This window comes from Macaca thibetana, chromosome 20, assembly GCF_024542745.1.
Source record: "Macaca thibetana thibetana isolate TM-01 chromosome 20, ASM2454274v1, whole genome shotgun sequence".
NCBI lineage: Eukaryota > Metazoa > Chordata > Mammalia > Primates > Cercopithecidae > Macaca > Macaca thibetana.
In genome coordinates this window covers 73,696,815-73,718,065 of record NC_065597.1, presented here as the reverse complement: position 1 = coordinate 73,718,065, position 21,251 = coordinate 73,696,815, and the positions used below count along the sequence as shown (strand labels likewise).

The following is a 21,251-nucleotide window of genomic DNA, read 5'->3' as shown; positions in this document are numbered from 1 at the left end:
GGGCGCGGCGGAGGGAGAGGAGGGACCCGGCCCCGCGCGCGTGGACCCAGTGAGGGGCGCGGGCTCGGCCCCGCCCCATCCCGCGCGTCCCCGCCGCGGCCGGCGCGCGCTCCCGGGAGGCGGCGGCGGCTGCAGCGTCGGTAGCATCAGCATCAGCATCAGCATCAGCATCAGCATCAGCGGCAGCGGCCTCGGGCGGGGCCGGCCGGACGGACAGGCGGACAGAAGGCGCCGGGGGACGGCGTCCCGCCCGGGCCGGCCATGGAGGGCGCCTCCTTCGGCGCGGGCCGCGCGGGGGCTGCCCTGGACCCCGTGAGCTTTGCACGGCGGCCCCAGACCCTGCTCCGGGTGGCGTCCTGGGTGAGTGGTCCCTGCCCGGGCTCCCGCTCCCGCCCCTGCCTCACGACCTTCAGGCCCCTACCCACCCCCTGACACCTTCCCCCTGCCCCCTGCTTCTCGCCCCGCAACCCACTCACTCTCATCCTCGCCGGCCCCTCCCCCGCCGGCCTCAGGTTGGGGTGACGTCACCGGGCAGGGCGCGCCCACCTGCGGGCGGGGGAGGGGCCGGCGGCGCCGGAGAGACCTTGAGAGGTCACCGCCGGTCGCCCCTACCCCTACCTCCTCCCCGGGTCTAATTCCAGTCCCTTTCCGCAGCCCTTACTCCGTTTTTCCTGTTCTCGTGACCTGGAAGCAGGCACCGGGTGGGGACGGGATTCGCCTAGGGGCAGAGGGAGGGGGCTACGGGAATCGAGAGAGACCGGGCAGCGCCTCCCCTTCCCCCGCACACACACCCTCGGGGCTCCTTGGCAGGGAGCCTGGCCCCTGGCCCCCAGATCCAGCTGTGAGTTGAGGGAGGAGAGGCTCTGGGCTGGGAGGGCTTCCTGGAGGTGGTGTGGGAGGCAGGTTTGGGGGCAGCCTTGCCCACTGGGGCGTCCCTGGGAGGGCCCTGCTGCTCCTTCCCTCCGGCAAGGGAAGTGGCAGTTGGGTGCCTAGCTCTGGGTTTTGTCCAGGTGGCAACCTCTGGGCCAGCCGCACCTTGGCGCCTGTCTTGGAGGAGGGCGGTGCCCATGGTGGGGCAGGGGACTTTGGCCTCCCCTGCGGAGTGGCTCTGACCAGACCGGGAGGCAGGACGCTGCGTTTTGGTCCGAGCGCATGTACCGACTTGTGGCCCACTCTTGGGGGACAAGTGCATGTGCCGGCTTCCCCCTCGGCTTGGTCTCTCGGAGCTGGAGCGGGAAAGGAGCGAAGGGATGAGGTTGAGGCTGGAGATCTTCTCTTGGAAACACAGGGCTGCCCCATGCAGCCCTGGTTAAAATGACCGCTGTCCCCCTCATGCCTGTCTCCCGGAACTGGTGGGCAGGAGGCATTGAGATCTGACGGAACCCTAGAGGTCAACGGTGTCATCTTTTCAGCCCAAACACTTACAGGTGATATTAATAATCAGTCACGTGGGGGCCGTCATCCCTCCGGTACTCACCGCGTGCAGGAAGCTGGGTGGACGTCTCTGTCCCAGCACTCCATGAGCTGTGCCCGTCACCCTATTTGCATGCTAGAAACAGGCCAGACAGTTCCCAATCGCGCAGGGCGCAACAGCCCCGCTGCCCCCATACCTTCCCTCCCGCCCTGCTCTGCCCGCTCCACTCTCACCTCCCCTTCGCCCTGCCGGCTGCAGCCTGGGAATCGCGGGCCCAGGTGAAGGTTCCTGTTCCCACACTCTTGAGTGGGCCCTGAGGGGACGCCACGGGCCCACGCGGTGCAGAGTGCCTGGCTTGCATCAGCCCCAGCTTTTGTCAGCCATGTGATCCCGACAAGTCACTTCACCTGCTGGAGCCCCAGTGTCCCCTTTTATAAAGAGGATAAGAACAATGGCGATCCCACGGGGACTTTCCCAGGATTTGGTGAGGGAACGCATGTAAAGTGGCTGTTTAACACAATGCGTGGGCATAGTAGATGCTCACTAAACGGCCCGTGTTGTCAATAATTACTAAATACGCGAGGGTTTGGGAAAGGAAGAGATGACACTGGCCCCCACCCAGATACGGGCCTGGGAACGCAGGGACAGGCCCGGGGGCGTGGGCGCTCGCAGTGGGCTCGCAGAGGTCGGGTCGCTGCAGGGCCCTGAGCGCCGCGCCGCACGCAGGTGTTCTCCATCGCCGTCTTCGGGCCCATCGTCAACGAGGGCTACGTGAACACCGACAGCGGCCCCGAGCTGCGCTGCGTGTTCAACGGGAATGCGGGCGCCTGCCGCTTCGGCGTCGCGCTGGGCCTCGGAGCCTTCCTCGCCTGCGCCGCCTTCCTGTTGCTCGATGTGCGCTTCCAGCAGATCAGCAGCGTCCGCGACCGCCGGCGCGCTGTGTTGCTGGACCTGGGCTTCTCAGGTGGGCGGGGCCGGGACGAGGAGCCGAGGGATGGGGCGGGGCCTGAGGCGGCGAGCGTCGACGCACCTCCCGGGTGGGCGGGGAGGGGGCGGGGCCCGGGCGGGGAACACCGCTGGAGTTCCTAGGTGGGCGGGGCCGTGACGAGGGGCGGGGACTGAGGCAGGGAGTGTCAACAGGCCTCTCGGGTGGGCGGGGCGGGGCGGAGCCTGGACCGGCAGCGCCGCGGGACTTTCTAGGTGGGCGGGGCCGGGGTCTGGGCGGAGCCTGGGCGAGGAACGCTGCTGGAGCTCCCGGGTGGGCGTGGTCAGCGTAGAGGGAGGCGGGGCCTCGCGCCACGCGGCGAGCCCAGGTGAGGTGCCCCAAGCCTCGGGCCCACTGACCCTTCCTCTTCCGGGCGAGGCCGCCGTGGGCCCCCGCGTGGAACGTCGCCCTAACCCGCCGCACTGCCCGCAGGACTCTGGTCCTTCCTGTGGTTCGTGGGCTTCTGCTTCCTCACCAATCAGTGGCAGCGCACGGCGCCAGGGCCGGCCACGACGCAGGCGGGGGACGCGGCGCGGGCCGCCATCGCCTTCAGCTTCTTCTCCATCCTCAGCTGGGTGAGTGCGGGGCCCGGGAGGGCGGGGCGAAAGGGCCGGCGCTCGGCTGATCCCGGCTGACCCCGCTGGCCCCGCCCGCGCGCAGGTGGCGCTCACCGTGAAGGCCCTGCAGCGGTTCCGCCTGGGCACCGACATGTCACTCTTCGCCACCGAACAACTGAGCGCTGGGGCGAGCCAGGCCTACCCCGGCTATCCCGTGGGCAGCGGCGTAGAGGGCACCGAGACCTACCAGAGCCCGCCCTTCACCGAGACCCTGGACACCAGCCCCAAAGGGTACCAAGTGCCCGCCTACTAGCGGCTGGCAGGCACAGACCAGGGCTCCAAGGCCACCCCACCGACGCAGGCCCCAGGATCTCCGGGACCTCCCTTGGGTTCTTCCAGCTCAGCGCCAGGGACAGAGTGGGTGGCCGCCTTGGGCCATCCGGGGCCAAGAGGGGGTGGACCCTCGCGTGCCCGGGCTGCCCCCTGCCAAGTTTCCCCAGTCCCTCAGCACCTGGCCCCAGGACTAAGGTCCTGAGAAAGGGATAGCACTGCCCAGGATGTGTGTCCCTAGCCCAGAATGGACTGGCTTGGGGAAGGCATTCCCTCTTGGGCCAGCCACCCTGCAGCTCACCTGCTCACTCTGGGGTCGGGGGTTCAGCTGCCCTCTCCGATCAGCTGCAGGAGCTGCCCAGGACAAAGAGGGGGCAGGGGAAAGACACCACCCCCGCCCCGAGACTGGGGATCCTGGCCACTGTTCTCATCCCATATTCCTGTGGGTAGTGACTGTCCCGTTTCTGTCATGGTGGTGCGTTCCGTCTGGAGCCACTCTCCACTTTCTCTCACAGGCTCCCAGAACAGCCTGGCCCTGTCAGTGTTGTGATCGTGGTCCAGTCTTCAGGTTTCACCTCCTAGTACCCCACAAGCTGCTCCTCTGTCTGTGGCCCCGGCCCCTGCCCAGGTGTGGGTGGTTCTGGCCAGGAAGGCACAAGGTAGCTGTGGGCCAAGACACCAGCCCTGTCCCAGCCCTTCAGTAAGACCTTGCCAGGGGAGGAGAAGGATGCTTGGGTGCCAGGCAAGACAAGCCCCTCAGCAGGAGACAGGCCCAGAGGCTCCAGCTGGCCACCGTGTCCCACGAGATGGCCCCTGTGCAGTTCCCTTTACCTTGGCTTCCTGGACCAGTCCCTGCCTCTCCACCTGCACCCTGCTTCCTGGCCCAGTCCCAGGTTGGAGTTCCTCTGCGTAGCTGACTACTCATGCATTGCTCAAAGCTGGCTTTTCACATTAAGTCAACACCAAAGGTGGTTGCCACATTTCATCAGATAGACAGACACCTCCCTCTGGAGTTGCAGTTGAGTGACAACCTTGTTACATTGTAGCCTAGACCAATTCTGTGTGGATATTTAAGTGAACATGTTTACAATTTTTGTATATATCACACTCTCTCTCCCTCTCTTGAAAGACCAGAGATTGTGTATTTTCAGTGTCCCATGTTCCGACTGCAACTTCGTTACAATAAAGACTGTAACTGAGCTGACTGTGACCTGGAAGCTCCTGGAATCATTTCTAACCCTTCCCTTCCTGGTGCCAGGGATTGGGATCTGAGAGGCACCAGGGCCCCACAGGAGGGGACAGGGAGGTAGAGGCCAGGCTGACCCCCCGACTCTGGAGGCTCCAGGTCCATAGATCCCCACCACCACATATCACACTAGTCTGGTTCTCTGAAATGCTGGGGAGACCCCTTGTTTGTTTTTTGTTGTTTTTGTTTTTGAGATGGAGTCTCGCTCTGTCACCCAAGCTGGACAGTGCAGTGGCGCCATCTCAGCTCACTGCAACCTCTGCCTCCCGGGTTCAAGCAGTTCTCCTGCCTCAGCCTCCAGAGTAGCTGGGACTACAGGCACCCACCACCATGCCTGGCTAATTTTTGTATTTTTAGTAGAGGCAGGGTTTTGCCATGGTGGTCAGGCTGGTCTCAAACTCCTGACCTCAAGTGATCCACCCGCCTTGGTGTCTTTCAAAGTGCTGGGATTATAGGCATGAGCCACCGCACCTGGCCTGTTGTGTTTTTGTTTGTTTGTTTTAGATGGAGTTTCGCTCTTATTGCCCAGGCTGGGGTGCAATGGCGTGATCTTGGCTCACCACAACCTCTGCCTCCCGGGTTCAAATGATTCTCTTGCCTCAGCCTCCGGAGTAGTTGGGATTACAGGCATGCACCACCATGCCCGGGTAATTTTGTATTTTTAGTAGAGATGGGTTTTCTCCATCATGGTCAGGCTGGTCTCAAACTCCTGACCTCAGGTGATCCACCCACCTCAGCCTCCCAAAGTGCTGGGATTACAGGCATGAGCAGGCATGAGCCACCACACCTGGCCCAGAGGGAACCTGTTTGTTTTGTTTTTTGAGAAAATAAAGGCCGGGCACGGTGGCTCACGCCTGTAATCCCAGCACTTTGGGAGGCCGAGACGGGCGGATCACGAGGTCAGGAGATCGAGACCATCCTGGCTAACACGGTGAAACCCCGTCTCTACTAAAAAATACAAAAAAACTAGCCGGGCGAGGTGGCGGGCGCCTATAGTCCCAGCTACTCGAGAGGCTGAGGCAGGAGAATGGCATGAACCCGGGAGGCGGAGCTTGCAGTGAGCCGAGATCCGGCCACTGCACTCCAGCCTGGGTGACAGAGCGAGACTCCGTCTCAAAAAAAATAATAATAAAATAAAAAAAAAGATGCCTAGGCTAGAGTGCAGTGGCGAAATCTTGGCTCACTTCAACCTCTGGCTGACTGCAATATCCACTTCCCAGGCTCATGTGATCTTCCCTGCTCAGCCTCCTGAGAAGCTGGGACCAAAGGCACACGCCACCGTGCCCAGCTAATTTTAAAGTTTTTTGTAGAGATGGAATCTCCTTGTATTGCTTAGGCTGGTTTTGAACTCCTGAGCTCAAGTGATCCTCTCACCTTGGTCTCCTAAAATGCTGGGATTTCAGGCATAAGCCACTGCATCCCACCCTGATGACTTCACTCTTACGTCCTGGCATTCTAAGACGCTGATGAGAGTGATGCTAACGGTACCATTTGCATTGTTGATAAGTTATCTCGTTGGCAGTCATTTGTAGGGTTCGTTACTGTAAATCCTTGTCTAGGTAAGAATTTGTTATCGTTGATTCTGCTTGGTCCTTGATGGTTTGTTTTTTCTCTTGATGTTTGGGGGGAGCAGCCACAATTTCTCACGTGTCCTCTTCTCGTCACCTTCTACTCCTGGGTCTCCTGTAAGATTTGCTGTGGAGCCTCCAGCACTGGGTCCCGTTCCATGGCCTTCAAGTGGTCACACCCTTCCCTGCTTCTCACCGGTACCTTTTGCAGTTACATCCCCCAGCTTGGTGGTGTTTACTTTTGAACCCATCTATTGGGGTTTTTATCTCAATTCCTTTTCATTCCTAGGATTTTTGAGACGGAATCTCACTGTCACCCAGACTGGAGTACCGTGGTGAGATCTCAGCTCACTGCAACCTCCACCTCCCAGGCTCAAGTGATTCTTCTGTCTCAGCCTCCCAAGTAGCTGGGACTATAGGCATGCATGACCACACCCGGCTAATTTTTTGTGTTTTTAGTAGAGATGGGGTTTCACCATGTTGGCCAGGCTGGTCTCGAACTCTTGACCTCAGGTGATCCACCTGCCTCAGCCTCCCAGAGTGCTAGGATTACGGGCATGAGCGACTACACCCAACCTCATTCCTAGGATTTCTAATTGGTTATTTTCCATAACCTCCTGGTTGAGTGAAGCACAGCTAAGAACCATCTCTGGAACCAAGATGCTGGCTTTGCCACTTTCTAGCTCAGTCATCCTGGGTAAGTCTCTCAACCTGTCTATGCCTCAGGTTCTCCTGTAAAAGGGTCACTGTGGTTCCTATGGTGTGGGAGGGTGACGATTACTGTGGTAAGGCGTGTGGAGCTTGCAGCAGTGCTTGTCACAGCAACTGCCACTTAAATGTTGCCTCATATTCCTCTAGTTCTTGCTGCTTCTTTAAGAAGTCATTTTTTAGCCAGGGGCGGTGGCTCAGGCCTGTAATCCCAACACTCTGGGAGGCCGAGGCAGGCAGATCACCTGAGGTCAGGAGGTCAAGACCAGTCTGACCAACATGGAGAAACCCTGTCTCTACTAAAAGTACAAAAAATTCTACTAAAAGTACAAAAAATTAGCCAGGCATGGTGGTGCATGCCTGTAATCCCAGCTACTCGGGAGGCTAAAACAGGAGAATCCCTTGAACCTAGGAGGCGGAGGTTGTGGTGATCCAAGATCGCGCCATTCCACTCCAGCCTGGGCAACAAGGGTGAAACTCCATCTCAAAAAAAAAAAAAAAAAAAAGGCCAGGCGCGGTGGCTCAAGCCTGTAATCCCAGCACTTTGGGAGGCCGAGATGGGCGGATCACGAGGTCAGGAGATCGAGACCATCCTGGCTAACACGGTGAAACCCCATCTCTACTAAAAAATACAAAAAAAAAAACTAGCCAGGCGAGGTGGCGGGTGCCTGTAGTCCCAGCTACTCGGGAGGCTGAGGCAGGAGAATGGCGTGAACCCGGGAGGCGGAGCTTGCAGTGAGCCGAGATCTGGCCATTGCACTCCAGCCTGGGTGACACAGCAAGACTCCGTCTCAAAAAAAAAAAAAAAAAAAAAAAGTCATTTTTTGCCAAACACAGTGGCTCATTCCTGTAACCTAGCACTTTGGGAGGCCGAGGCAGGAGGATTGCTTGAGCCCAGGAGGTCAAGGCCAGCCTCGGCCACATAGCAAGACCCCTTCTCTACAAAAAATATTAGCTGGGCATGGTGGTGCACACCTGTAGTTCCAGCTCCTCAGGAGGCTGAGGTGGGAGGATCACCTGAGTCTCAGGAGGTCAAGACTGCAGTGAGCTGAGATCACACCACTGCACTCCAGCCTGAGAGCCAGACCCAGAAAGAGAAGTTCTTTCCAATAACCTTAAGGAAACGGCCCGTTTCCCAGACTGCTCTATTTTCCTGTGGGACTGGTCTTGCTTAGGAACCTGTGATCCCCTGCAAAGTGGGCATCAGTTGTGAGGCACCTCTGGTGCAGGGGGAATGCAGGTGGCCTCCACCAGCCTCTCATGTCCTCGCCGGCTCCAGCATGGCCATCACTCAGAAGACACACTGGAGCTCCGTCCAAGTCCTCAGCTTCACAGGGGGCAATGCCAATGCTGCCACATGGCTTCCACCCAGCCCCTCTGGAGGCCACTCACTGGCCCTTCATCACATGGTAGCCCCTTTCTGCTTAGAGAAATATCCCCACTTTCTCTGATCTAAGAATATATTCTTGGGCTTACTTGAATGTGGCTGTGTTTAGAGCTTTTTTCCTACTTATATGTGCTGGAAGCAGAAAGAAGTGGTTACCGTATATGTCTGGTCTCCCTCCAAAAACCCTAGATCCAGATAATAATGCTCATATTATTTTGCTGCAGTATTTCAGATGTCCCCTCCACCCTGTTTTTAAATTTGGGTTCAGGGTGTACTCAGAAGACAGACAAGCTCAGAACACCAGCTATGTGTGGTATTGCAAAATAAATTTATTTGAAGATAAACTGTCTTATAAAAGGTCAGAGGCAATTTAAGATCCCAGATTCAGCTTTAGCTTGTCTCATAAAAAGATTCAACTTCAAGTAGCACAATTTCTTGTCTGCTTTTAATCCTGAATATTCTTGAAGCACGAAACAGCCAACTGTTTACACAACACACACCTGTGACATCTGACTCTGGCACCTGTGGAGCCGCAGCTTTCAGCTCTGAGGCCGCAGGGGCGGCAGCCCTCAGCTTCGGGAGGGCCCAGATCAGGCCACTGTGACCTCTGGCTTTGCCAGCAACAACAGGTCCCAGCATCCCAGCCCTTCCCTCCCCTGGCGCCTCCCAAAAGCACAAGAATGCAAACCGAGACTGGCCCACCACTGAGGCAGGGGTGGACTCCCACCTGAGTGTGCCAACAGGGCGGGTGGACCATCCTGGTGACTTCCTGGTGGGCCTGGCCAACCAAGAGGCCAGGTGGCCTCACTGGGCCTTACCTGGCTGCCCGGCAGCCCGGAGAGGAAGGAAAGAGGAAGGGCGCTCATGGTGCGATGGCTCTGGCCATGCTGGCGGGAGCTACGTGATGATCCTGGCGATGGCTTGCAGGGAGGGGAAGTCGTCGTCCCGGGCAGCATGCAGCGCCTGGTGGCTGCTGGCGTCGCCGTGTGCGAGCACCTGCTGGCAGGTGGGGCACACACGGCAGTCCAGGCCCGCCTGCTGGGTGGTGACCTGCCACGCGCTCTTCTTGTTCTTCTTGGACTTGGTGCCGAGAGGCTTCTCGCGGTTGCAGAAGTCCGTGTGTGCAGACAGGAGCTCCTGCTGCTTGGCTGTGTCGGGCAGTAGGACCAGCAGCTCGTTAAAGACCTTCTGGAAATTCTCCCCCAGCAGGTCCCGGCAACTCTTGTAATACTGGGCTGCGGAGATCAGGCCCTGCCGCCGGAGAGTCAGACTCAGTCATTCCCTCCGGCCTGGGCCCTGGATGAAGACGGGTTGGCCACCCCGCCCCGGGCCTGCCTGACCTGTCTGAACTCCCCTGAGTGGCTCTTGAACTCGCTGAAGCGGGCCTCGTCGCTCTGCAGGAAGTCCCTGATGGACTGGATGAGCTGCAGGTTCCTCTCCCGGAAGTTCTCGGGGACTAGGTAGGCCTGCAGAGCCGGCGGCGGCCTGGGTCTAGGAGTCAGAAGGTTGAGAGAAGGTGGAGGCTTCAGCCTTTAGAATGGCCCAAGGGAAAGGTACCCTTCCTCCAGCCCCCGGTGGACGCCAGGCAGCCCACCCACACTTACGGTTTTGTGGTGGTGGTGGTGGTGGTGGGGCTGGGAACGCAGGCCGGGTGGGGGCTAGGCAGAAGGCCAGAGAAGCCTGGGGGCGGCTTGCTGACGGGGGGCACCAGGCCCGGCGGGGGTGGGGGAGGCGTGCCCTTCAGGAGCACCACAGCGCTGAAGCCTGAGGGGTGGCAGGACAAGACCCAGAGGGGACCCTCGCTGACCGCGGGCTGCCTGGCCTCCAGGGCCAGCTTCTGTCCACAGCCACCCCTTCCCCGCAGAGCAGGCGCAGGGCCAGCACCCACACCATGCTTCCGGTGTGGCAGGTCCAGCCTACATAAGCTCATGCACCCTCAGCCCCGGGAGGCACCATGAGGGCCGGTCTCAAGAGAGACAAGGGACACAGGGCAGTTAACGGGAGGCTGGAGGTCATGTGGGTGGCCAACAGCAGCGCACAGGGGTCCCCACCACTCAGCTGTAGACTGTGCCTGTGGCTCCAGCCTGACCCCGGCCCCTCCCAACACCCAGGGAGCAGGCCTGAGCCTGCACACGTACCTGGGGGTGGTGGCATCCGGGGTGGACAGGGGCCGCCAAGCGCTGGGAAGTCCTCCTGTGGCGTGGGGCAGGGGAAGGACCCCAGGGGCCTTGGGAGCCCTGGGGGTTCCTTGGGGGCACTCCGAGCTGGGGCCGGGCCCTCTGTGTGTCCATTAACGACGACAGCAACTGGTCCCTCGGCTCTGCTGGCCGGAGCTTCCGGGGCCTGCATAGGCCCAGGGGGACAGCTAGCGGGCAGGGGCTGTGGCAGTGTGGTGCCAGGCTTCTCTGAGCCCACTTTCTTCTTCTTGCCAACTTTAGAGGGCTGGATGGAGACTGGCCCCAGTGGGGAGGAGATGGAGCCCGTGGGGCGTGTGCTTAGAAGCTCCTGAGCGGCCGGACTGCCACCCTCCTCCTCCTGTGTGAGGGGCGGGCCGCCCTTCCTGCCGCCCCTGCTCCCCTTCCCAGCCTTTCTGGTGGGCTGGCCGCTTCCGGTAGCCTGCGCTGAGGGTGGGGGCTGTGCTACCTTCTTGCCGCTGCTGCTGCTGTTCCAGGCAGAGACGAGGCTGGTGGGGGTGGTGCCAGGCTTGGGCACCGAGGACACCAGGGCAGGGAAATCCTCCTCCTGGAAGGCACTCCTGCCCCGGGCAGGGATGGCGTACGGCAGCGCCAACCCCACAGGGCCCGGGGTTGCTGCAGTGGAGCAGCAGGAGGAAGTGGAGGCAGAGAGGCTGGGGAAGTCTTCGTCCTTGAGCTTAGGGCTGGGTGGTGGGAGGGTGCTGGGCGCAGGGAAGCAGAACTGGTCAACAGCCATCAGGCCCCGTGGCTCCACACCTGCCCTCCCGGCACCCACCTGTGGCCGCCCGCACCCGCCCACCCTGCACCATTCACCCCTGGGCACCCACACCCTCACCCTCACACACCATGGGGTGGCTGGGCCCGTCACCGGGAAGGCCTCTTGGCTTACGGGACCATTTGTCGAGGTTTCCTTAGGGCCTGTGAGGAACACAAGGCCCCCAGGTCAGGTCAGGGTGTGGGGACAGAGTGAAGGGTGCTCTTCACCTCCCAGGTGAAGGCCCGCAGCGTCCCAGGCACCATGCCCGTCAAGAGCTGGCCACTAGGCTGGGCGCGGTGGCTCACGCCTGTGATCCCAGCACTTTGGGAGGCTGAGGTAGGCGGATCACCTGAGGTCAGAAATTTGAGACCAGCCTGGCCAACACGATGAAACCCCATCTCTACTAAAAATAGAAAAATTAGCCAGGTGTGCGGGCACGGGCCTGTAGTCCCAGCTACTCAGGAGGCTGAGGCAGGAGAATCGCTTGAACCCCGGAGGCAGAGGTTGCAGTGAGCCGGGATCATGCCACCGCACTCCAGCCTGGGGGACAGAGTGAGACTCTTGTCTCAAAACAAAACAAAACAAAAAAAATACAAAAACAAAGCTGGCCACTGGCCTCCTGGCCTGGGCAGAGCTGCCACCAGGTAGGGCTAACTCACCTGGGCCTTCACCCTGAGTCCGGGGTGGGCGCCGGGGGCCACGGGGCTCCTCAGGACCCCGCACCGCTGCCTCCTCCTTCTTGGGCCGGCCGCCTTCCTCCCGGTCCTCACTTCTGCGTGCCTCCTCCTGCTGCTGTGCAGCCACGGAAGCCCGGACAGCAGCTGCTACTTCTCGGTCCTCTTCCTCCCTGGGACAAGGAGGCCCGCCTTCAGGCTGAGCACAGCCCGAGACCAATGCCTCAGGCAGGCAGAGTCCTGGGCCCAGTGTGTGGGGCAATTATCTGGGGTCTGATGTTTCTGCCCTGCAGGGCCGCCAGGCCAGTGTTTCCTCGTACAGCTGCGGTGGCCGCCCAATTGATACAGGCCCCTTTCACCCACCCCAACCCCGGGATCTGTGGCTGTGGCTAGAACTGGAAGAGGAAGAAACTTCTGCTCACCAAAGACACTGAACAGACGCTGCTGCCACTCAGAACCCCAGAAACTCTGGCCACAATGCCTGACCCCACCCCTACTCCCAGCTTGGCCACTGGCCACGGTCACCACAGGAGAATGTCAGCAGCACGGAAGGCCCCCCACCTTTTGTACCTCCAGCTTCCTCGGCGGCTCTGCTGGGCTCCGCGAGTGCCGGCCCGGGCCACTCGGCCCTGGCGGCTGTACCTGTCCACCTCCTCGTAGTCTTCGCCACCGACGACCCCTGCGGCCAGCAGACAGCCTGTCACTTCCCAGGACCCCAGGACGACAATAGGAGGGACAGGCCTGCTGTCAAGGCCACACCCGGCCAATGCTCAGGCCTGGACAGCAATAAGCCTTCCTACCCACAGTGCACATGAGCCCAGGATGGCACAGGAGCCTTGCAGGATCCACGCCAGCCACGGGCCTCTACGACCTGGGTGCCAAGCCACAGGAGCAGTGGGAAGGGAGAAGAGGGTCCCCAAGCCCCAGGTGGGATCTGCACACAGCAGATGTTCAGTAAAAGCCTCCTGGTCCAGGGAAGGGCCCCGGGCGCCCAGGGCAGCAGATCCGAGACCCTGAGGCAGCAAGTGCTCCTGGCACACGAGGGGTGCTCAGGCACTGCAGCTCGGCCAGAGGCCACCTCCTGCACCCACAGCTCGTCTGAGGCTCCAGAGCAGGGCACGGTCATGGGGCCCTGCCCGGGGGGCGTCCAGGCCAGGCGCCTGCTCACCCTCGTTCCGGCGCGAGTGTCGTGGCGCGTAGCTGAACTGTAGGTCGATCTGGCGGTTCTGGCGCGCCTCGGCTCGGCTGCGGCTGTGGCAGGCCGTCCTGTGGGCCTTGAGGTCGATCTCGGTGCGGAAGGCGTGGGTGAACTGCTCTGTGCTGCAGCGGCCCTCCTCACACAGGAAGTGCTTCTCCCGGAAGTGCTCGCGCAGGTAGGCATAGTCGCTGGCGGAAGATGGGGTGTCGGTAGGAGGGCTGCAGCCCGGCTAGCCCCACGCCCTGGGGGAGGGAGGGTCATCTGTCTGTCCGCCGCCCGGCCCACCTGTAGTAGTCCTGGGCCCCGTCCGAGTCGCAGAAGTGGCAGAAGTAGTGGTCGCGGCGCAGGTGCTTAAGCAGCTCGTCATTGTCCAGGTAGCGCTCGTCGCAGAACTTGCAGAGCGGGTGCCCGCGGTGCGACGTGTCATCGGGGTCCCCCTGCATGCGATGCCGGGCCAGGTCCTTGCGCGAGTACCACTTGCGTTCGTATGTGAAGATCTGCAAGGCACAGGGGGCTGGGCACAGGCTGGGGGACCCCAGGCCTCCTGCCTCTTCCCACAGGCCAGCGGCGGAGCAGCAAGGGGCAGGAGAGGGCCCCGCCAGCCACCGGAAGCCTCCCTGCCACGTACAGCCTGACCCTCGGGGACCATCCAGGGCCAGCAGCAGCAAGTGGACAAGCCCCTCCCAGCCGTGTGACCGCATCCCCAGCACCACCCACCGCCTAGGCTCTCTCCGGGGTCTCTGGGGGCACACCTGGAGGTGCTGGAGGCACAGCCGGCAGCAGAAGAGCTCATGCTGCCTCCGCATGTGCTGCTCCAGGTCCCCGAAGAGGCTGAAAGGCGGCAGCTCGGGGCACCGCGGGCACTCGTGCTGCAGCAGCTGCCTAGGAAGACACCGAGAGCCGCCCACGGCCCCAGAACATTCAGTGTCACCGCCAGAAGTGGGGCCACTCACCAGGCCCCAGGCCCGTGACCCAGGCCAGATGCAAGGCCACGGGTTGGGTGAAGCCTGCACACGGCCTGGGTCAGAAGCCTGGCTCTAGCCCTGAGCCCAGGAGCTGCCCCTCCCCTGAGAGACCAGCCCTGGGACAGCTGTGCCCTTTACTGAATTTTCAGGCCACAGGCCTGGCTCACACAAGCTCGCGTGCCCCTCAAGGAGCCCCTGAGGCAGGTGCTGCACCAGCTGGGCATGCCTTTCCCCAGCGCACCCACCAGCTCTACCCCCAGGAGGGCCTGGTAAGCATCCCCAGTCACAGGATGGGAAGCCAGGCACCTGGCCCCAGCATTGGTGCACCATGTGGCCCCCGAAGTGCCTCCGGTTGTGAGGAGAGTGGGACGTGAAGGGCCACAGTCACAGGGAAGCCAGGACCCAGGAAGGCGCTCTGCTTACCTGTACAATGCGTACACCTTTCCATCTGCAAAGTAGATATCGTATTTCTTCTCATGCTGCAGCTGGTGGATGGGGATGGTGGCAAAGGCAGGAAGCTTCTTCCCAAAGACCACCTAGAGCCAAAAACCAGAGGGATAGTGAACAGAACTGGGATGGGACCCCCACCTGGAATACAACCGAGCCTCAGAGGCAAGGGAGCCCTCACGGCCCCGCTGAGTAGGAGTGAGGCATAAATGGTTCTCCTAGGAGGCCCCGGTAGGCAGCGGCCCCTGGCACCCTGACCTAGGCCTCCCCTCCTTACCCCAACCCGCTTGCCTAGGGCCGGGGACAGAGGACAGAGACGCAACACCCGGCCTCTCCACCAGGGGGCGGCCAGGCCAGTCCCAAAGCGGCGACGCCCCACCGGCCAGGGCCCTCACCCAGCAACTCCACCCTGCTGGGAACTGAGCAGCTGTCGCTCTCGCTGCTGCGCTTTCAGGGACAGAGAAGAAACATGTTCCAAGCAGCTGTTAAGGGAATACCAATGGCGGCCAGCCGGGGATACATCAGGTGACAAGGCCCTGTCCGGCGTCCCCACCCCCACGTTTCCATGGTGCCGCCACGGCCCAAGGCTCAAGCCAGCCACCTCAGCTCCAAGCAGAGTCAGCAGGCGCTGCAGAGCCTCTACGTGGCCCCCTTCCCAGGGGTCTCTGGCACCTGTAAAGCTGGCTGCCAAAGGACCTGCCCTCTGCCCTGTGCCTCCACAGACGACCCTGGCATCCCCGCTCAGGTCAGCACCCCTGCTCTCCACGAAGCTCTACTGGCTAGGACCCTTGCTGCCCCCATGCCTGCGGAGATTGGTGCCACCCACCCCTTGAGTTGGTCAAGCCCCCTTCTGGCTCCATCGCCGTCCCAAGCCTGCCACTGGTCACTTGCCTCGGCTCAAGCCCTCAGAGCAGCTCAAGGCCTCATGGGCACATCCACAGCAGGAGGACGTCCTCACCTTGGCAAGAGTCACGCCAAGGTCATGTTATGTTTAGCCTTAGCCAAAGAGGATGTCACACCGGAATGGCCGTGAAGTTGGGAAACCTGAGGCTTGGCAGGAGAGCCAGTCCCACACGTACTCGGGCGGTCCTGGGGTGGTCTGTGTCCCCCAGAGCAGGTGATTAAACCTGGCTCCCCAGGAGGGTCAGGATCACCAGGAGAGCTCAGCCTGCACTTCTGCCAGGACAGGCCGCTGCACTGCGCCCCACTGCCAGGAGCTGGCTCCACGAGGGAGGGGTGGGCAGCGCAGGCTGCACGAGCAGCAGCCCACACCTTTCCTCCCCTCGTCACGTCAGGCAAGGCTGGGCAGGATGAACTTGGCCCCCTCTGCATCCCCGTCACCCGCTGGACTCAGATGGGCACTTCATCACAGCTGCCTCCCACGATGACTTCAGATGGGAGACGCGGCCCCACCCAGAGCCCCATTACAAAGGCTGCCAGTCACTGCGGGCCACACCACCCTGACCTGTCCCCTGGCTCTCCTCCTCCTGAGCAGCCCCTCTGCACACCCCAAACACAGGGAAAGGCCCTGGGCCTTGTGTGACCTCTTTCCACAGCAGTTGCCCTCAGGGCAGCTGGCACCCAGCCCTGCCTTCCAGCCTGACCCTCACGGGCACACTCTGTGGAGCCACTCAGAGTGCTGCTGGGACCAAGAGCGCGAGCCTCCTCAGGCAGCTGAGACCGGGATTCCCGGAACCACACAGGACCACGCCCCCACCACAGCTCCCAAAGCCGCAGCGGCAGGCGGGCGAGGAAGCCAGTGTCTGCCTGAGAGGCGGCCAGGTGAGCAGCCTGTGAGGGAAGCCCGTGAGGCTGCCAAAAAGCATTCAAGCCCATCAGACTCCGAGAAACGACTTCCTTCCTCCGAGGAAACCCATGCCAGGGGCGTCCCCAGCCCCACCTCCCCACTTTGGCACCCCTCCTTTCAGCTGCGCGCTGTCATCCACCCTGGGTGGTGACTCCTCAGGCTGCAGGCACGGGGGCATCCGAGGCACCCTAACATGCAGCCGGCCTCCACTCGGGCGTCCCGAGTGCCACCAAGTGCGGGCACAGGGCCAGGCCCCGCTGAGGAGCACATAGACTCCTCTGTCCTTGCCGCCTGGAGGCACCCACGCCCCATGCGATGCTAGTACATCCTAAGTCGTGAGGAACCTATGTGGGATGGCACTGGTGGGGCGGGCGGACTCGGTCAAGGCAGCCTTTCTGAGGCCAGGGAGCAGCTCGGGGCGGAGGAGCTGCAGGGAGCTGGGTAGAGGCAGGGCCGGACGGGTACCGGGTGCACTGACAGCACCCAGATGAAGGATCCAGGGTGGGCTGGAACAGGAGGGCCACATGCCCCATGTGGGATCTAGACGGGTGTCCATCTTCCCAGCAGCTGGGGCAGGTGCTCCGAGCACCAGAGGCAGCAAGACCCAGGGTATTCGTCCCTCCTGAACGGCTAGCTGGCAGGGGTAACCCAGGCGGGGCACCTGAGCGGAGCAACGAGACAAGAGAAAGGATGCACTGCGTGGGCTCATGAAGAGGAAGAGGCTTGGGAAAGACAATGTCTGCGAGCAAGGTGGGCCCAAGGCCGCGTTTACTAGAGCAGGAGGGCATGCAGGTTTGGGGCCACAGGGCCGGAGCAGGGAAATACCACCTGCTGGTGGGGGCCTGAGGCTGCCCATCCTCAGACAGGCAGGGAGACCAGGCCTGGCCGCCCAGACCTCAGGAGCGGGCAATGGGACAGCAGCGCAGCCTGGCACGGCCAGCATCACCCTCCCTGAGGGTGAGGAGGGGGCTGGATGAGGCTGCGCCCCACAGCATAGTGGACAGGCTGGAGTCAGGCACGGTTAACCGAGGAGCCAACTAGCCTGGTGGTACTCCAGCACGGCCAGGCTGGGAGTAGGGGATGTAGGGGACACGGAGGCCAGGGGAAGATGGCTGTGGATAGGGGACTTGGGGGCCTGGGGGAGATGCCTGGGGTGGGACTTGGGGGCCGTTGGGAGATGGCTGTGGTGGGATGTGGGGGGCTGCGGTGGGATGTGGGGGGCCGGGGGGAGATGGCTGGGGCTACAGAGGGAGACATGACATCTAGGTCACCCCGACAGGAGAGGGTCACGTGTCTGAAGACAGAAGTACAGAACCCATGGGGAGAGGCTTGGGGATGGGCTATGCAGCAAATGATCGGGGAAAGGGCGCTCTACGTGAGCCCTGGAGACGGCCAGGCCAGGCCCCAAGGAGAGTGAGAGGTAGAGGGGGGACCTGCCTAGGAACAGGAGGCCCCCAGGACCCCCTACAGGGACAGGTGTCTGCCTGGGGCCTTGCAGCTCCACACTCCCCAGCATGCCATGGGCACACAAAAGGGCAGCGGTGAGGGCTTGCCCACACGTGCAGAGGGGGACCCTGTGGATGGCTCCCAGCGCCATCTAGAGAGCCTAGACCTCCACGGAGGCCGGATGGGGACAGCAGCAGGGAGCATCTTACAGAAAGGGCCAGGGTCACGGAGGACGGGATGGGGGGAACGATAGGAATAGGAAAGCATGACCCGAGCCAGCAGGCCACCCTCCTGACCTGGGACCTTGGGTAACTGTGGGCTGGCCGTCTGTGCCCCCTCCCATTGCCTGCCTGTGAGGTGAGGGTGGGCTGCCCTGGGGGGCCCACAGCCTCATCAGGACTCCCGCAGTAACACCAGGGACCAGAGCAAGCTGGTGAGCAAGACGCAAACAGCAGGAATCAGCCCTTGAGAAAGACACGGCCAGAAAAGAGGCCCAGAACGTGGGGCTCCACCACCCCAGGGACTCTGTCAGCCAAGGCTGAGACCAGCGCCCCTGCCTCCCACCGAGGGGAGCCTGGCTTGGCTTCCACCCCAGCACCTGCCAGGGGTCGGGCCCATCTCGCTCCTAGCCTGAGCAGCAGCTGTAGCCTCCGCAGGGAAGGTCTGGGTCCAGGTGTGTGGAACTAACAAGCACATGGAGCCAGCCGATTCCATACAGCATCCTGGACCCTTTCCTCCCAATTTTTGCAAAGCCTTAGTCCCATAAGGGAGGCCAAGACAACGCCAGGGTTCAGGAGTTGAGGGCTGCAGAGGGAATTCCTGAGCACACATGGGACACAGAATATACTCAGGAGATGGTGCCGAACTCAGTAAGGTAAAAAGGAGGCTAGAGTGAGGCAGCAAGTTCAAGATGGGAAGGAAACAGGACGAATGCAAAGGAAGGGAGAGCAGCAAACACCAGACTTCCCAGGACCCCTCCTTCAGCCCAGTAAGGCGGGGCAGGCCCTAGAAGCAGCTGGCTGGGGGCACCCAGTGCCAAGCCGCACCCCGGCTGACAGCTCACGGCCACAGCCCCTGGCCACAGAGTTCCTGGAGGGTGTGGGGCTACAAGGAATGAGAGCAGGCAGAGGCTGCCGGAGTAAGCACACGCAGATGTTCACTCATGTCTTGCATCAGACCTGCAGCCTGGACCGAAACCTCACGTGCCAAGAACTCCTTAGCGTCTTCTTTCCAGAAGGAAGCTACAGGTGTGCCAGGAAGCCTGGCTGTTGGAGAGTGAGGTCATAGTACGAAGGACTGGCTGGCAAGGCAGGCTCTGGCAAAGCCAGGAAGCGCCCTGAGGAAGCCATGGGCCAAGGTTCTCCGTGACTGTTCCGGCACCCCAGATCTCCCCGGGGTCTAGGTCAGCCTCCTTCTGTCACATGACAGACTGACAGCATCTCCAAATGTCTTTTTCCAAAAAGGGCACAGGATAGATGCTCACAAATTGCTCAGAGAATTTCAGCGTCTCTTCAGCTCCTTTGATGTAAAGGTCTACTTACAAAAAACAAAGAAAAGGAAAAAAAGAAAGAACCTATCCTTCGGCCGGGCGCGGTGGCTCAAGCCTGTAATCCCAGCACTTTGGGAGGCCGAGACGGGCGGATCATGAGGTCAGGAGATCGAGACCATCCTGGCTAATACGGTGAAACCCCGTCTCTACTAAAAAAAAAAAATACAAAAAACTAGCCGGGCGAAGTGGCGGGTGCCTGTAGTCCCAGCTACTCGGGAGGCTGAGGCAGGAGAATGGCGTGAACCCGAGAGGAGGAGCTTGCAGTGAGCTGAGATCCGGCCACTGCACTCCAGCCTGGGTGACAGAGCGAGACTCCGTCTCAAAAAAAAAAAAAAAAAAGAAAGAACCTATCCTTCAATACTGTTCTGCATCACTTCTGAGAAGAGGAAAGTTAGATTCCTGACAGATGTCACCAGCTGAATGAAGTCTTGTCTGAACAAACCGGGGGAATTTCACAATGCTGGAAGCAAACAAATCTCTAAGCTCAGCAAACCAAGGGGCTCCAGCCAGGTGCCCACAGTCAGCAGCTGGCAGTGCAGTGAGGGTGGAGGAACGCTGCATGGTACCCTCTGACCCCTCCAGGACTTCCAAGTCTGTACAGTAAAAAATGTCTCCCATTCACTGTGGAGATGAGCGCCAAAGGGGGCGGCGGCGAGGAGGACGAAAACTTCCTAACACTTTTCTACCTTCCCGCCAAGAACCGGGAGGGGGCCTTCCCCTCTGGTGGGCAGGTGTCCTTCCGAGGCTAGTGTCACCTCCACTACACAAAGGAAAACGTCAGTCTCGGAAGGAGTTTGCTCAGGGTCACCCAATGGGGGCCCTGAAACACAGCTGGGCTGAGAATGCCCAGAGTTTGACGCCCTGCTTCCAGGACGGGTGGCCTCCGGAGGGTCCCCCTTGCCTTGTTTCCTCCACCCGAATGGAGGCCCCTGGGAAATCAACTCCCGAAGACGAGCAGATCACCGAGTTCTCCATCTCATCAGGCCCCTTCCTGAGGCCCGACAGGAACCCCCGGGACACGGGGTAAGCCCCCAGGCTGTCCCCACAGGGCTTGCCCACTCCTCCAACCCGCTCGGCAGCCTCCGGCCTCCCAGCCCCAACGCCCCGCCGTCATCCGCACGGCCGGGACCCCGCCCTGGGTGGCCCCACCAGGCCTCTCTTGGAAGCCGGCGCCGCCGGGCCCACGGCCGGACCTCAGTAAGGCAAAGTCCCCTTCCCGCTGCCGGGAGCCCCGCCACCCCCCGGTCGCGCCCCCGGCGCCCCGCACCTGGCGCAGCTCCTCGCGGCACACGGCGCAGTAGCGCTGCTCGCACAGCACCCGCATCTTGGTGGAGCAGCGGTAGCACACCGGGTGGTCGCAGCGGCCCAGCGCCGTGGCCTCCAGGTCTCCGCAGCATAGCACGCAGCTCCCGCCGCCCCGCTCAGGAGCCGCCACCGCAGCCGCCTCCAGGGCCGCGCGCCGCCCCTCGGCGACCCCCGCAGCCGCCATGGTCCGGGCTCCGGACCTCTCTCGGCCGGCGCGGCGCCGCGCGGCCTGGCTCCCGGCGGGCCCGCCCCTTCCGGGCCAACGTCACCGCCCCGCCCAGCAACGGGCCCGCCCGGCGGAAGTGTGCGTGGCGACTTCCGCCTTAGCGAGGTGCCGGCTAGAGCGGTGGTCCTCATAGCGGCCGCTCTAGCCCGAGCCGACAGCTTGGATGTCCGCGCCGCCAGCTCGGCCAGGCAGCCAGCCCCGTGGTCCTCTGGGCCGCGCGTGTCATGTCAATCCTCGCCGGGCTTCACGGAGTGGCGTTCAAATCCCTACATGAAAGACAACTCGAAAGGCAGCACGTGGTGACGTCCATCTCGCAGCCCAGGGAAGTCTCGCCAGTCCTGCCGAGAAGGGGCCTCTGGAAGGCAGGAACGGAACGTGTCCTCTTTACACTGGGCCCAGCATAGGGCGTGTTTGGATGGATGCTACAGTACGGGGCCTCCTCCCTACCCTTGGGGGCCAGGCACACTCAGGACCTCCCTCCCACTGC

The 21,251-nt window shown here is 61.8% G+C and overlaps 2 protein-coding genes across 4 annotated transcripts; one reads left to right on the top strand and one right to left on the bottom strand.

The window, feature by feature from the left end:
- The first annotated feature begins 91 nt into the window (after positions 1-91).
- SYNGR3 (synaptogyrin 3) lies at positions 92-4,496 on the top strand. 3 transcript variants are annotated; one of them, XM_050774535.1, is made up of 5 exons: positions 306-360; positions 1,673-1,898; positions 2,141-2,378; positions 2,832-2,974; positions 3,060-4,496. In XM_050774535.1, exons 2-5 carry the CDS (start codon positions 1,866-1,868, stop codon positions 3,267-3,269), a joined length of 624 nt encoding a protein of 207 aa, XP_050630492.1. In that variant the 5' UTR covers positions 306-360; positions 1,673-1,865; the 3' UTR covers positions 3,270-4,496. The 3 variants fall into 3 exon arrangements, with proteins under 3 accessions (XP_050630490.1, XP_050630492.1, XP_050630491.1); XM_050774534.1 differs by lacking the exon at positions 306-360 and adding an exon at positions 391-1,427; XM_050774533.1 differs by lacking the exon at positions 1,673-1,898 and having other exon boundaries at positions 92-360.
- A 4,009-nt stretch (positions 4,497-8,505) lies between these two features.
- Positions 8,506-20,794, bottom strand: ZNF598 (zinc finger protein 598, E3 ubiquitin ligase). Its single transcript, XM_050774247.1, has 12 exons — positions 20,501-20,794; positions 14,408-14,520; positions 13,772-13,901; positions 13,305-13,516; positions 12,990-13,207; positions 12,383-12,500; positions 11,807-11,994; positions 11,236-11,308; positions 10,334-11,091; positions 9,800-9,959; positions 9,536-9,686; positions 8,506-9,446 (listed from the first exon to the last, which is right to left on the bottom strand). The coding sequence occupies exons 1-12, from the start codon at positions 20,720-20,722 to the stop codon at positions 9,093-9,095; spliced, it is 2,697 nt and encodes an 898-aa protein (XP_050630204.1). The 5' UTR covers positions 20,723-20,794; the 3' UTR covers positions 8,506-9,092.
- Positions 20,795-21,251: the final 457 nt, after the last annotated feature.

Bases quoted from the DNA above. Each gene is read 5' to 3' on its own strand.
- SYNGR3 (XM_050774533.1), top strand. From the start codon at position 262: ATGGAGGGCGCCTCCTTCGGCGCGGGCCGCGCGGGGGCTGCCCTGGAC. The intron at 2,379-2,831 runs GTGGGCGGGGCC...CACTGCCCGCAG, and splicing joins GCTGGACCTGGGCTTCTCAG to GACTCTGGTCCTTCCTGTGG. The intron at 2,975-3,059 runs GTGAGTGCGGGG...GCCCGCGCGCAG, and splicing joins TCTTCTCCATCCTCAGCTGG to GTGGCGCTCACCGTGAAGGC.
- ZNF598 (XM_050774247.1), bottom strand. From the start codon at position 20,722: ATGGCGGCTGCGGGGGTCGCCGAGGGGCGGCGCGCGGCCCTGGAGGCG. The intron at 14,521-20,500 runs GTGCGGGGCGCC...TTTTGGCTCTAG, and splicing joins GCCGCGAGGAGCTGCGCCAG to GTGGTCTTTGGGAAGAAGCT. The intron at 9,687-9,799 runs GTAAGTGTGGGT...TCTGACTCCTAG, and splicing joins ACCACCACCACCACAAAACC to ACCCAGGCCGCCGCCGGCTC.